Below are 13,415 nucleotides of genomic sequence, written 5' to 3'. Positions count from 1 at the left end.
GGCTGCTGGTATGAAGCTGTTACAAAGCCATGGCAATCAGGCAAGAGAATATACGTAGCCTGGCCATATGAATGATGTTATGTGAGGCTGCACAAGAGCAGGCTGTGAATATCTGAGTGTACTTAGGCCAGTCGACCTAATGTCACCAGAGATGTTCTTTTGGGAACAGAAACACGTGTAGGTGCTGCAGCAGCAGCAGCTGCAGCTGGTGGGATTGATGAAGTGAACAAGGAAGTCACCAGACCCTGTTAACTGGTCCTGACAGATCATGCTGCAGGTCAGCAAATTTGGGAGAAATTCTGAGAAATCTATAACGAACAATGGTCAACCCATTTCAGGGTGGGCATGAACAAACTCCCCTGAATCAAAATAGAAAACTTCTCTTTTCTGTGAAATACCCTGTTAGTAAGAAGGAGCAAATTTATAACTGGGCAGATATATTTAAGTGATCCTAATGTACCATGCTGCAAGTCAGCAAATTTGGGAGAAATTCTGAGGAAACTGTAACGAACAACGGTCAACCCATATCAGGGTGGGCATGAACAAACTTCCTCAATAAAAATAGAAAGCTTCTCTTTTCTGTAAAATTCCCTGTTTATAAGAAGGGGCACATTTATGACTGGGTATATATTGCAGTGGCACTCCTGAGGATTCAAACAGTCCTTTCTCCAGGAAGAAGAGGGAAAGAACAGTTCAGCTGCCTGCTCTGAGACTCTGCTTCAAGGTAAGCTCTTGCTCCTTCCTCACCATCAACTCCAATATTCAAAGTCTTTCCTGAGCTTTGGATTAAATATATAGACAAAGCCTAGGCTGGAGTTGCTGAGTTCTAAGGAGCAATCAGAGTTTATGCATACACTGAATTTTGCAGCATTTTAGTATTTTCTGTCAGTCAGGAGGGCAAGGACAGAAGGAATGATTTGGGAAAGAAACTCAAGCCAGATCACCTGAAAATTAATATCAAGGTGTTGATGAAGAAGGCTGGGGGGGAGATTATTGAGTACCAAAACCCCATCCATGGCCTTGCAAAAAACCTCTGGATAAACAGAGGTGGTATCTGAACTCCTGGAAAAATTCATTCTAAGCCCTGTTTGGGAAATCTAACAATCTCTTTTCCGGGAGATCCTATAAACCCAAACAGCCTCAGACTGCAGCAGAGGCATTTGAGAGTCCAATGCCACTTTGGGGCTGCGAGCAGAGTCCTGTGCCACTCTTTCCCACAGAGGTAGGTCGGTTGCTATGTATCTATTAAGCTAGATCTTACATTAGTTAGGTATATTTTAATCTTGTGCAGGGGGTCATGCAAAAGGACTTTTCAGACACTTCTCTGCTTAATCTGGGGCAGATGTGGCTGTGCTCTGCACAGTACTGTAAAAAGTCACCACCTGTGGTTCCAGTTCTCAGTTTCCAGCTCATTGGTCAGCACGTTCCTGATCCAGGGCTGGTAAAGAGAAAAGGACCAGATGTCTTGGGTCAGAGCAGGGCTGTGTGTAGCTTAACATCCTGAATCCAATGGAAATGGAGAGATGAGGGCCAGGGAGAAGAACAGGAGCAAATGTGCAAGGTGACTTGTAAGGACTTCAGGAGTCCTCAGCTCAGACCCTTCCCAGCCAAAGGTGGGCTTTGTGTTTTAGAGGCTGTGGCAGATTTCTCTCCCAGGAACCCTCTTAGCTGCCTGTCCTGCCTGCCTTATTCCAAATGCTGCTGATGTTAAATCATTCCACTGAGTGTCTGGCAATGCAAATGGAAGCATCCCTGCTATCCCAAAGCCTGTGCTGCCTCTGAAAGGAGACAAAGCCCCTTGCTTGGCTGCCAGCAACACAGGGAGCTTTTCAGAAGTTTTCTCCTAAAGGAATGATCTTACTGACTGCTGAAAATCATGTCAGCAGTGAGAAAGACAAGACAGGACAGGTGGCTGTCCAAGAAATAGAAATTCCTGCAATGGTGCCTTTGACTGTACAGGAAAATCAATCGGCAAAGCTCTAGATGGGCATCAGCAGGAATCCCATGCAGCCACGGGAAGAGGTGTCCCTCCGTGCTTGCATTGCAGCAGCCATTGTGCTGATAAGATAAGAGGAGTTATCCCTCATGCCTGCTGCTACCATCTGCTTGGCACCTTCCTTTTGTCTCTCCATGCGTCTGCAAGTTCAGAGTCTGGGGTTGGATAATGTGGAAATGCAAGTTGAGCAGCAGGACACCCACTGGCCAATGTCAGCTGAGAGGCAGGATCCCAGGTGGACCATTTGGGGCTCAAGATTGGGGCTGAGTGGCAGAGCTGCACATCTGTGTGAACCTGGGTGGGGCCAGAGACATGTAGGAAGTGCAGCATGGCTGTTCTTTTCCTGCTCAATGCCCCATGAGACTAAAGCCCAGCTCAGCATTGCAGAAGGCTGAGCAGAATCCGTGCCCCGCTGCAGGTGTCTGCTGTGCAAAGGTCCTCAGAGCAGGAGGGAGGTGGGAAAAGGTGACCTTGTCCCAAAGCTGTGCCTCAGTTCTAAGATAACTTTGCTGTGAGAGCTGATTACACTCGTGGTGGATTTGGATCCTTTCTCATACGGGCTGAGCTCTCCCACTGCTGCCTCCTCTGGGCTCCTTAACCCTGGTTTATATTTCACCCTTATTGCCCTGGTGATTCGCCATAGCCAGGAGGACAGAAGTTACTCCTTTCCTGGTCTCTCACAGTCTCCTCTTCTGCCAGCTCTGTCCCCCTGCACAAAAAGGCTCCAGGCCATGACCAGCTCTCTGCAAGCTGAGTGTCCCTCTGCATTTGCCTTCCAGGGGAGCAAGAGCCCTTCACTTGAAATCCTCCCACGATGCTGCGCCTGCTGCTGCTGCTGCAGGTGTTGGCCAGCTGCCTCTGGCTGGGACACAGCGAGGTGGTGAACTCCTTTGCAAGTTGTCCTACGTTTTTCTATGAAGGGTTCACCCCAAATAATGCCCTGGAGCCAGCAAACCCAGCCTGGATCTGCCAGCGCTACAAAAACCAGTATCGTTTTGCCACCCTGTACGACAAAACACGGCGCATTCCCGTGTACTCTGCTTATATCTACCAGCCTGGATCTTCCCCAAGACCTCAATTATGGTTTGTTGAGCCCCAGGTAAGTGTTTCTCTTACAGCACATCACTCTCCAATAGCTAATTGAAAAACTACAGCATTTGACCCAACATTTCTATTTCTTCCTGCTTCCCTACACACATGCAAATGGACACACTGGATGGGATTCTTCCCATTTACCTTCAAACACCTGCATCGCATAGTTCCTCTGATGAATCTGAGGAGGATGAGATGAATCATATCCCAAAGATGCCCAGTTTTAACATTGACCTGACAAAAACATCAAATTGCATTGCATTCCAAAGTCAAATGATTCCCCTCCCAGTGCCCTGCTGTGGTGGGTGACCAAGTGATGGGGAAAAGGCTTCCAAGAGAGCCTAAACTTGAGGGACCAAGAGTCCTGCTGGGCTCTGATCCCCACTTTGCCCTGGTCTGTTTGGCATCCCTGGCAGAGCTGATCTGCTCCCAGTGCAGAGTCAAACAGGCTTTGTGAGTGGTGTGAGAAGAGGGAGGAGAAACTCAGAATGGGGTGAGATGGCCCAGGGACAAAGCCTCGGCAGGCACAGGCACTGGAGATGAGAGGGTCAGGTTAACACTGGGGGGATCTCTGGAGTGATGTTTCAGGCAGTGGAAAGTGAGGAGCATCAGTGTCAGTCCAGTCAGAAGGGCGTGATCTCCATCCATGGGCAGTGACCCCTGAGCCCCTTTGGCTCAGGCTTGGTCCAGAAGGATCCAGCAGACAGCCAGAACTCCAGGAGCTACCCAGCTCTCCCAAGCACCCTGCAGACAAACTTCAGTAGAACAGGCCAGGCCAAATGCAGAAGAGAAAAAGAGGAAATTCCTGTCATTGCTAAGGACAGGGTAGCAGGAGGCAATTTGGGTGAAAATGAGCCAGAGAAGGAAGCCATATGCCCTGTTCCAGAGGAAGGCTGAATATGTTTCCCTAAAGATGAACAAAAAGATCTTGAAGTTATGAAAAGAATAATCATTGAACCTTATTACACATAGCAACTCAAGCCTGGACACAGGACACCAGAAAAAGCTTTGATTGCAGTCCCTTTCTCCAGAGGCCTTTTTGGAGTAGTTAGCATGCCCAGGACTCTTTTGGGATTACAGGCTCCTCTCAGAGGCTGATCATTTGTAACTTCTTTCCAGTGATGCTGCAGAAGATGCTCCCTGGCCCAGATTAGCTCTGAGACACATTCTTAGCACCACAGTTGCAGATTCCATTTATGTTGAGATCTTTTTGCTTACTGAGCAAAAATCTTCATCCCTGAATGAACTGTAGCCCTCCCAAGGAAACCTCAGCTCCAGAACTGATTTCCCAACACATTTCCCTGTGTATGTGGTTAGAGGAGGCAACCTCTGGTGTTCCAGGAGTGGGGAACACTTGTAGCAACAACACAAAGCATCACAGAATCACAGAATGGCCTGAGGGGCTCCAGGGAGAGCCCTGGGCAGATTTGGGCTGTGGAGACAGGAGGAAAGGGAAGCAGATGTGCCAGGGAAGGTGTCTCACCAACGTCACCTTTCAAACCTAGGAGTGGAAAGTGCTCCTTGTCTCATGCACCCACCCATTCTCCCAGCACAGGCTGCAGGCTGGATCCCAAAGGTCACAAGTCAAAATGAGAGCAGTCAGATTCTGAGCTTCTTTCTCTTTAAAGCTTTTGTGTTCATGCAGGAGGGGCATGTCCATGATTTCTCTCAGATTCATACATTTTCATACACTGAGATCACAAAAAATGGGATCTTGACCATCAGAGGCTTCTGCTCTGGGGTAATCTGCTGCATTACTCCCATTCCCCATTCTAACACCTCTTCCTCTTTCCCTGTCAAGCTGATAGGGAATAATAATCTCAAGGAGATGGAAACAGAGCAAACCCTCCTTCAAAACGGGTTCACCATGGAGGATATCGAACAGAACCAGGCTGTCCTCGAAGACTACGACAACCTGATTGGTTTGGACCATGGCCATTTGAACCCCAGTGGCCATCAAAAGAGTTATATCAACAAGGCGGCTACTTTCACCCTCACCAACATCGTGCCTCAGGATACCAGTCTCAACAAGGGTGCCTGGAACATCTACGAGTTTAGAACAATGGCCACAGAGAGCCAGGGCTGTACAACCACCTACGTCATCACGGGTGCTGTGCCTGGGAACACCATGGCCAAAAACAGGGTTAATGTACCCAGCCACATCTGGTCAGCTGCCTGCTGCCTGGTGGACACAACGCCAGTGAAGGCGTGGGGGGTCATTGCTGAAAACAACAGGAACCACAAGTTCCCGCTCCTCACGCTGGGGCAGCTGGAGTCTGATTTGACCAAGCTCTATGGAGGGAATCAGGTTACTCTGTTCCACAGTGCCTGTCCCCGCTAACAAACCTCACATCCTTGATGGAAAAGGCTCAGTGTCTTTTTCCACATGTCATAGAATCACAGAATCACAGAATGGGTTGGGTTTGATGGGACCTTAAAGATCATCTTGTTCTGACCTGCCTGCCATGGCCAGGGACACCTTCCACTAGACCAGGTTGTTCCAAGCCCTTTCCAGCCTGGCCTTGAATGCTTCCAGGCACGGGGCAGCCAAAATGTCTCTGGGTAACTTTTGCTCATAGCACAGCCTGCTCATGGTAACTTACTTCTTTATAATATCCCATCTAACCCTGCCCTCCATCAGTGTGAAACTATTCCCTCTTGTCCTGTGAGTTTTTACCCTTGTCCCAAGTCCCTCTCAAGCTCTCTCAGAGATCCTTTAGGTACCGGACTCCCAGGAGTCTTCTCCAGGATGAACACCTACAGCTCTCTCACCCTCTCTCCAGAGCAGAGGTGCTTCAGCCCTCCGAGCATCCTCATGGCCTCCACTGGACTCCACTCCAACAGCTTTGTATTCTTCTTGTGTTGTGGGCCCCAGAGCTGGAGGCTCAGCTGCAGGTGGGGTCTCACCAGAGCAGAGGAGAGAGGGACAAATGTCCTGTGCAGTATCTGTGCTGCTTCCTTCTCTGGTGTGTTTCCATCTCTGCCCCTCAGGGCACCTCCTCCTCTGTTCAAAGGCACAAAGAGGTGGGCAGTGTTTATGTGATCATGTGATTATGTGATTATGTGATTCTGGGACATGGTTTTGTTTGTGTGCTTTTGAAACTGCACCTTGAGAGCAGCAGCTGAGGTATCAGACAGGCATCAGATATACAGGATGCTTTGAGCAGCCAAAGGTGAAATCCTGTGACGCACTCCTTGGATACCTTCATTCTCTGCTCTGCTTCTGAAGCTTATCTGCAGATTTATGGGAAACTGCTTTGGGGAAATGTATTCAATGGTTGTAAAAGATCAGTGTGTGCCATTTAGTTTGCAAGAGCTTACAATAAAAGTTATTTGCTGCATTGCTGGATTCCAGGGTCACCTCATATATAAACCACAAGTTGCTTCTTACTGAAATTTCCACCACCAGCACTGATGTCACAATACCCAGAGCATCCTTGCAGGACACTGGGTGTCCAAATGCAATCTGAGGATGCCATAACACCCACGCAAGTGTCAGCATCAGACACCAGTTATTCTCCTGTGATGGGCATGAACAAAGTGGGCCATGGTGCCAAGAGCTCATACAAGCTGGGTCACTTCCAGAGCTGCCAGCTTGAGCCTGCATTCTCAGCTCAGGAGCTGTTGTTCATCGTCCTACTGGGTCTCATTGCTCAGCCAGGACCAACCTCTTTGGGGGCTGCACTAAAACATTGGTTCTGGTGGCGCAATGCCCAGAGCATCCTTGCAGGACATTGGCTGTTTAAGGGCCATCAGAGGATGCCATAACATCCACACAAGTGTCAGCATCAGACTCCAGTTACTTCTTCTCAGCAAATACCTCTGCTGTACCTCAGGGGCTCCCTCTGACTCGCTCACCCACCTCTGCACACCTGATGGGGCTTCAGACCACACTCATCCTCAGCACTGCTCATCCCATGCCCACTGCCCCTGCTTTCCAGGCTCTGGAACCACGGGCTGCTTGGCCAACTGTCGTGGTTTGACACTGGCCAAGTGCCAGGCACCCATGAAAGCCGCTCACTCACTGTCCCCTGCCACAGCTGGACAGAGGAGAGAAAAATTAACAAAGGGTTCATGAGTTAAGATAAGGACAAGGAGAAAACACTCCAAGGGCAAAACAGGCACACCTAAGAGAAAGAAAGTGAGTTTATTACTAACAAAATCAGAGGATGATAATGAGAAGTAAAGTAAGCCCTTAAACACACCTTTTCTTCCCCCAACCCCTCCCTTCTTCCCATCGACAGCTCAGGGGGACAGAGGTGTGGGGGTTTGGTCAGTTCATCACCCAAGATTTTCTTCCACTGCTCAGCGACAGGAGTCCTTCCCTGTGCGACTGTGGGGTCCCTCCCACAGGAGACAGTTCTCTGTGAACTTCTCCAGCGGGGCTCCACTCTCACTAGCAGCAGTTCTGCCAAACCTGCTGCAGCGTGAGCCCCTCCCACGGGCACACAGCCCTCCCAAAACTGCTGTGCCGTGGGTCACTCTTCCATGGGGTGCAGTCCCCCAAGGCCAGGCTGCTCCAGCCTGGCAGCAGGAGCCCCCTCTCTCCACAAGGTCTCCCACTGGATCACTGCTTCCTCCTGGCATCCCCCTGCTCTGGCACAGGCACCTCCCCCACGGGCTGTGGGTGGATCTCTGCATCCCCCGTGGATCCCCGGGGGCTGCAGGGGCACAGCTGCTTCACATGGTCCTCACCATGGCCTGCAGAGGAATCTTGGCTCTTGTGCTTGGAGCACCTCCTCCTCCTCCTTCTCTACTGACCTTGGTGTTGCCGTGTTGTTTTCCCTCATGTTCTCACCTCCTCCTCCTCTTCTCTGGCTGGAATTAAAACTACATGGCCCACTTTGTTTTGGTTTTTGTCTTAAAAATGTTATCACAGAGGCATTACCAACTTCTTGAATTGGCCCAGCTTCGGGCCATGGCAGCATGTCCATCTTCAGAGCCACCAGGGATTGGCTGTTGGACACAGTGGAAGCTTCCAGCAGCTTCTTCCAGAAGACACCTCTGTGGCCCCCCCACTATCAAAAACCAGGCTGTGCAAAACCAACACACCAACCCCATCAGTCCTACCTCTGTCAACTTCACAGGCTCTTCCCAGGACCTTTACCCCTGGCAGTAATCAGAAATGCCCTGACATCCACAGCAAGCTTGTGAAATACATGGGAAGCCCAACAGAGAAAAGGATCAGCTTGGATTCTGCCTTGTTTCATGTAGGAGGAGTGCTGCTTTCCATCAGTCCTGATCAGGGCTGGGTAACTGGGGAGGTCCCATATGCCTGGAGCTTGGCCAGGCACTGTGACATCCATTCACAAGAAGTGCTGGAAGGAGAATATGGGGAACTACAGGTGTGTCCACCTGACCTCGTTTCACAGAAGGGTTATGGAGCAGATTGTCCTGAGTGTGATCACACGGCACACACAGGATAACCAAAGCATCAGACCCAGCCGGGAGGAGTTTTGTTGCAGTGGGGATCCTGCAACACGCATATATCAAACCAGGAGTCCCGTGGAAAGGAAATATATATGGACAGACAGATTCTTGATAGCTGTTTCAGAGATATGTTTATTTCTCCAGCCGCATGGCCGGGGCTCTGCCGAGGAACTGTTCCAGTCACGGGACCAAGGGTCCTTCTGCCCGCGCAGGGAACACAAACCAACCAATGGGAACAAGGCTGAGCAGGGACAGGGAAGCCCCGTGCCTGTGCCCTCAGGGCCCCTCTCCCAGGGCTACACGGCAGGGGAGGGACCCCAACACCTCACCCGTTTTATTTTAATAAAAGGAGAATGAAAACAACTGGATAAACATAACAAGAACAGTTTCAAAACAAAACAAGCCACCCTCCTGAGTCTTTAAATGTCCAAACAGATTCTCTGGAACATCTTAGGGCTGACAGAAGGGAGACAGAATTCTCTGAGCATGCTTTGTGGGGAAACTGAGGCAGGAGAGGGTTTAACTTCTTCCCTCCCCCTTTTCATCCCCCACTCGGCATTGGAAAGGGATTTTTGGGGAAACAATTGGCAAAAGCATGGTTTTGTGAGGGAAACCATGGATGAAAAAACGGATTGGGAGTACACTGGGGGTAATAGGATATAGGGTAAAAGGGAAAGGTGGGATTAGGAAAGGGAAACTGTAGGGGGGGCTTACAATGGAGATACTGTCTAACATGACTACGATTTTTTGCATATATACTGCCTTTTACAGGAACACCATCAGGCCCAGTGACCTGCGATGCTTGTAACCCTTTTCTCCCTAGTACAATATTAAATTCCACCACCTCTCCATCTCCCAAGCTTGGGATGCATTTTTCAGGGTTATTCTTTTTAATAGCAGTTCTATGCACGAATATGTCTTGCTGGTTGTCACACCTTGTTATAAAACCATAATTTTGCTTAACATTATACCATTTTACTATCCCTAAGGTCTTAGTTGCTATGATCTTTTCCTTTTTCCGAGTGGCTGCTGTTTTCTGTCTCGCTGCGTCTTTGCTCTCTCCTTCGGTCGCTCCCGTGTTGGAATTGTCGGGGCTGCTCGTGCCTGCGCGCTCTTCCCGGGGTCGCGTTCGGGGCCGTGCGGGCCGGGCCGGGCCGTGCCGCTCAGTTCTCCGTGCGTCGCCTCCTCTGGTCGCAGCTTCGCTGCCGCTGCCGGGCGCTGCACCCACGTCTCGGCCGGGCCCCCGAGCGACGACTCCCCCGCGCCCTGCTCCAGCGCGTGTCTCGGCTGGGTGCGGCTCCGCTCCACCGCCACCACCGCCAGCCGCCGCCCCTCTCAGTCGGGCGTTCCCGGGGCTCGCTCCACCACGCGCTGCACGGGGCCATTCGGGCACCGCCGGGTCCCGCCGCTCCCCGCTCCGCCGCCGACACTGCGGCTCGCGTGGCTCCGCCCGCGCGCGGGAACTGCCTCGCTGCTGCTCGCAGAGCGCTCGGTGCACGTGGCCTGGGCCGCACGGTCCCTGCGCCACGCTTCCCTTCGCCAGGACACAGCTGACATTGCTCAACAGTCTCAGTAACTAAATAATATTCACGAAAATATTCTTCCATCGGCATATATTTTGACTCCAATATTAACTGTGTCCAAACGGTTTTCCAAAAGCCCTTGGTAAGAATTAAATCCCAAGAAACATAGAAAAAGTTCTTAAACAACCATGCCAGGAAGTGTTTCAGTTCTTTTTGAGCTTGAATCAAGCTAAAATTTACAAATCGTTGTTCAAGAATCATTTTAAGTTTAAGATAAATGTCCATATGCGGCTCTGAGAGCCAAGAGTCTTCCCACGGTTCCTCCATAGTTTAGATATGGAATAGCAAAGCAAAACCAAGAAGAGGAATCCAAAGTTTCCAGGGTTTACTCACACAAATCAGTCGCTTAGGGATCGGGGATCGTTCTGCTCACAAATCTCCACCATTTGTTGCAGTGGGGATCCTGCAACACGCATATATCAAACCAGGAGTCCCGTGGAAAGGAAATATATATGGACAGACAGATTCTTGATAGCTGTTTCAGAGAGATGTTTATTTCTCCAGCCGCATGGCCGGGGCTCTGCTGAGGAACTGTTCCAGTCACGGGACCAAGGGTCCTTCTGCCCGCGCAGGGAACACAAACCAACCAATGGGAACGAGGCTGAGCAGGGACAGGGAAGCCCCGTGTCTGTGCCCTCAGGGCCCCTCTCCCAGGGCTACACGGCAGGGGAGGGACCCCAACACCTCACCCGTTTTATTTTAATAAAAGGAGAATGAAAACAACTGGATAAACATAACAAGAACAGTTTCAAAACAAAACAAGCCACCCTCCTGAGTCTTTAAATGTCCAAACAGATTCTCTGGAACATCTTAGGGCTGACAGAAGGGAGACAGAATTCTCTGAGCATGCTTTGTGGGGAAACTGAGGCAGGAGAGGGTTTAACTTCTTCCCTCCCCCTTTTCAGAGTTTAGGAAAGGCAGGTCCTGCCTAACCAACCTGATCTCCTTTGATGGCCAGATGACTGGCCCAGCGCATGAGGGGGAGGCTGGGGAAGTGTCTACCTGGACTTCAACAAAGCCTTTTGAACGGTCTCCCACAGCATTCTCCTGGAAATGCTGTCAGCCCAGGGCTTGCACGGGTGCACTCTCAGCTGGGTGAAGAACTGTCTGAATGTCCAGGCCAAGAGAGCGTTGGTGAACGGTGCCACATCCAGCTGGCATCCGGCCACAAGCGGTGTCCCCCGGGGATCAGTGTTGGGCCTAGTCCCATTTAATATCTTCACTGATGATCTGGATGAGGGGATGGCGTGAACCCTCAGTAAGATCATGGATGATGCCAAGTTTAGTGGGAGTCTCAACCTGCCGGAGGGTAGGAAGGCTCTGCAGAGGGACCTGGGCAGGCTGGATCGACGGGCCAAGGCCACCTCTGCCGGCACTGCAGAGAAAGGCCACGAGGCTGGCGAAGGCCCTGGAGGGCAAGGCCTGTGAGGAGCAGCTGAGGCTGCTGGGGTCGTTAGCCTGGAGAACAGGGGGCTCTGAGAGATTATTTCTCTCTATAGCTCCCTGAAAAGGGGGTGTAGCCAGATGGCAGCTGGCATTTTCTCCCAGGCAACAAGCGAGAGGATGAGAGGACAAGGCATCAACCTGCAGCAGAGGAGGTTCCGGTGGGACATCAGGAGGAATTTTGTCACAGAAAGGGTGATTCCACATTGGAATGCACGGTATGGGGAGGTGGTGGAATCCCCATCCCTGGAGACTGGATGTGGCACTCAGTGCCATGGTCCAGTTGGTCAAAGGTTGGACTCGATGAGCTCAGAGGCCTTTTCCAACATAAATGATTCTGTGTTTCTCAGAGCAGCCCAGCTTGGAGCAGAGCAGAGGGCTGCCCCAGCTCCTCAAGCATCCTGCCAGGCACCTTTCATCTGCGATTGCCTCTGCTTTCTGCTGGCCCTGCTGTGAATGGGGAATAGGGATACAGCCCTTTGCTGGGCCCAGAGCTGGTCCATGCCCACAGTGGGGTGGGAAGCACCTCTGTCCCCTGGGAAGTTGCAGCTGCACTGACATGGGAGGGTGATTTTGCAGTTTGCTCTGTGTCTGTCCATCTTTGGGGAGAGCTCTGGGCTCCAGTGTGTCACTGGGATTTTAGACACTAGGGAAAAATGATTTTTGCTGGGAGCTGTGAGGAGATGCTGGGAGCTAAACTCACTTCACTGCCAGGTGTTGGATCATGCAGCTTGCTCAGTCCTTTTCCAGTAACACCAAGGGCTGGGATTCCATGAAATGAACCAGTTGTCACATGCCATTCCAGAGGAGACGGAAACAAAAAAATCAAGACATAATCTGACCTTGAGAAAGCAGCTGGGCAAAGCTCCTCTGGTCTATCCAGGAGTATCTTTGGCTGTCCATTGGGAAGACAGCTTGGGAACTGCTTACTGGCACTTTGCCAACCCCTGGGCAAAGGAGATGCCATTCCCATCTGCTGGGTTGGACACATGGAAGCTGCTGGATGTCCCTCATGTACGCAGCAAATGTACTGTGTGTGCTTCTGCATGAAACACGTTCTGTTTGTGGCAGTGCCAGGCCAATCTCCAGCTGCTCGCCCAGAGAAAATGCACATTTCTTCACGTCAACCTGCAGGGACAGGTTTTTCTTGGGAAATGATAATCAAAGACATGAGGGTCCTTCCTGAGTCTCACATGAGGGCCCACTGGGAGTTTCCTGTCTTCAGGTAAATGGCAATCTAGAAAAAGGAAAACACTTTCTAAGTGCTTTACCTTGCTGGGAGCTATTAGCGGAGTGGAAAGTTAAGTTTATCAAAACCCAAATGTCTATTCTCATGTGTTACTTTCACATCCAAAGTCAGACTAAGAAATTGAGTCAATATTAGATGTTTGCTTAACCAGCTTAGCCTCTGAATACAAAGGCCACACTTTCCTATTATGAAAATTTTGTAAGATTAAACCCCCTTTGATTTCTGAGGAACTACTTATGTGTTGTGTCCCTGGATGGGATCCTGTGAAGTTAACACTCCATGTACACAAGAACCACCAAACCTATTCAAACTAATCACACAACAGGAGAGTTTTCCTATTCATTTTGGTTTTACTGTTGCTCTTGGTTATCATCTGGGTTCTCCTCCAATGGGATTTACGCACTCACCTTTCACACAGCGACTGTACAAATACCAGCGCTCCAACAGCCAACAACAAAATCCAAACATATTAAGTCTTTTGTACTTTCAAATATATCCTTCCCTGGTGGATGGCATTTCATTTAAGAGAGGCTTAGCAAAATTGTACAGATGATTATTTATGTCTGTGTAAACATCAGATCCATTCTAAGGAATACTCAAAGGCCACAACAACATGAGCTGT

General features: G+C 50.2%; 1 protein-coding gene across 3 annotated transcripts in view; it reads left to right on the top strand.

The window, feature by feature from the left end:
• Positions 1–606: 606 nt before the first annotated feature.
• The window catches only part of LOC125325015 (endonuclease domain-containing 1 protein-like), a 17,958-nt gene continuing 5,149 nt past the window's right edge, over positions 607–13,415 (top strand). The window contains exons 1-3 of one of the 3 annotated variants that reach the window (XR_007203171.1): positions 607–724; positions 2,776–3,095; positions 4,890–5,497. Coding sequence is in view for 2 of the 3 variants with exons in the window: in XM_048301658.1 (XP_048157615.1) it covers positions 2,811–3,095; positions 4,890–5,429 (825 nt within the window). In the remaining variant the exon portion in view is untranslated. Of the gene's footprint in view, positions 725–1,134; positions 1,223–2,775; positions 3,096–4,889; positions 5,551–13,415 lie in introns of those variants that run through there. The other 2 variants (XM_048301658.1, XM_048301659.1) reach the window with 2 other exon arrangements.

This window comes from Corvus hawaiiensis, chromosome 4 (assembly GCF_020740725.1).
Source record: "Corvus hawaiiensis isolate bCorHaw1 chromosome 4, bCorHaw1.pri.cur, whole genome shotgun sequence".
Taxonomy (NCBI): Eukaryota; Metazoa; Chordata; class Aves; order Passeriformes; family Corvidae; genus Corvus; species Corvus hawaiiensis.
Note: the sequence above shows the minus strand (reverse complement) of the source record. Positions and strands in the feature narration are given on the sequence as shown.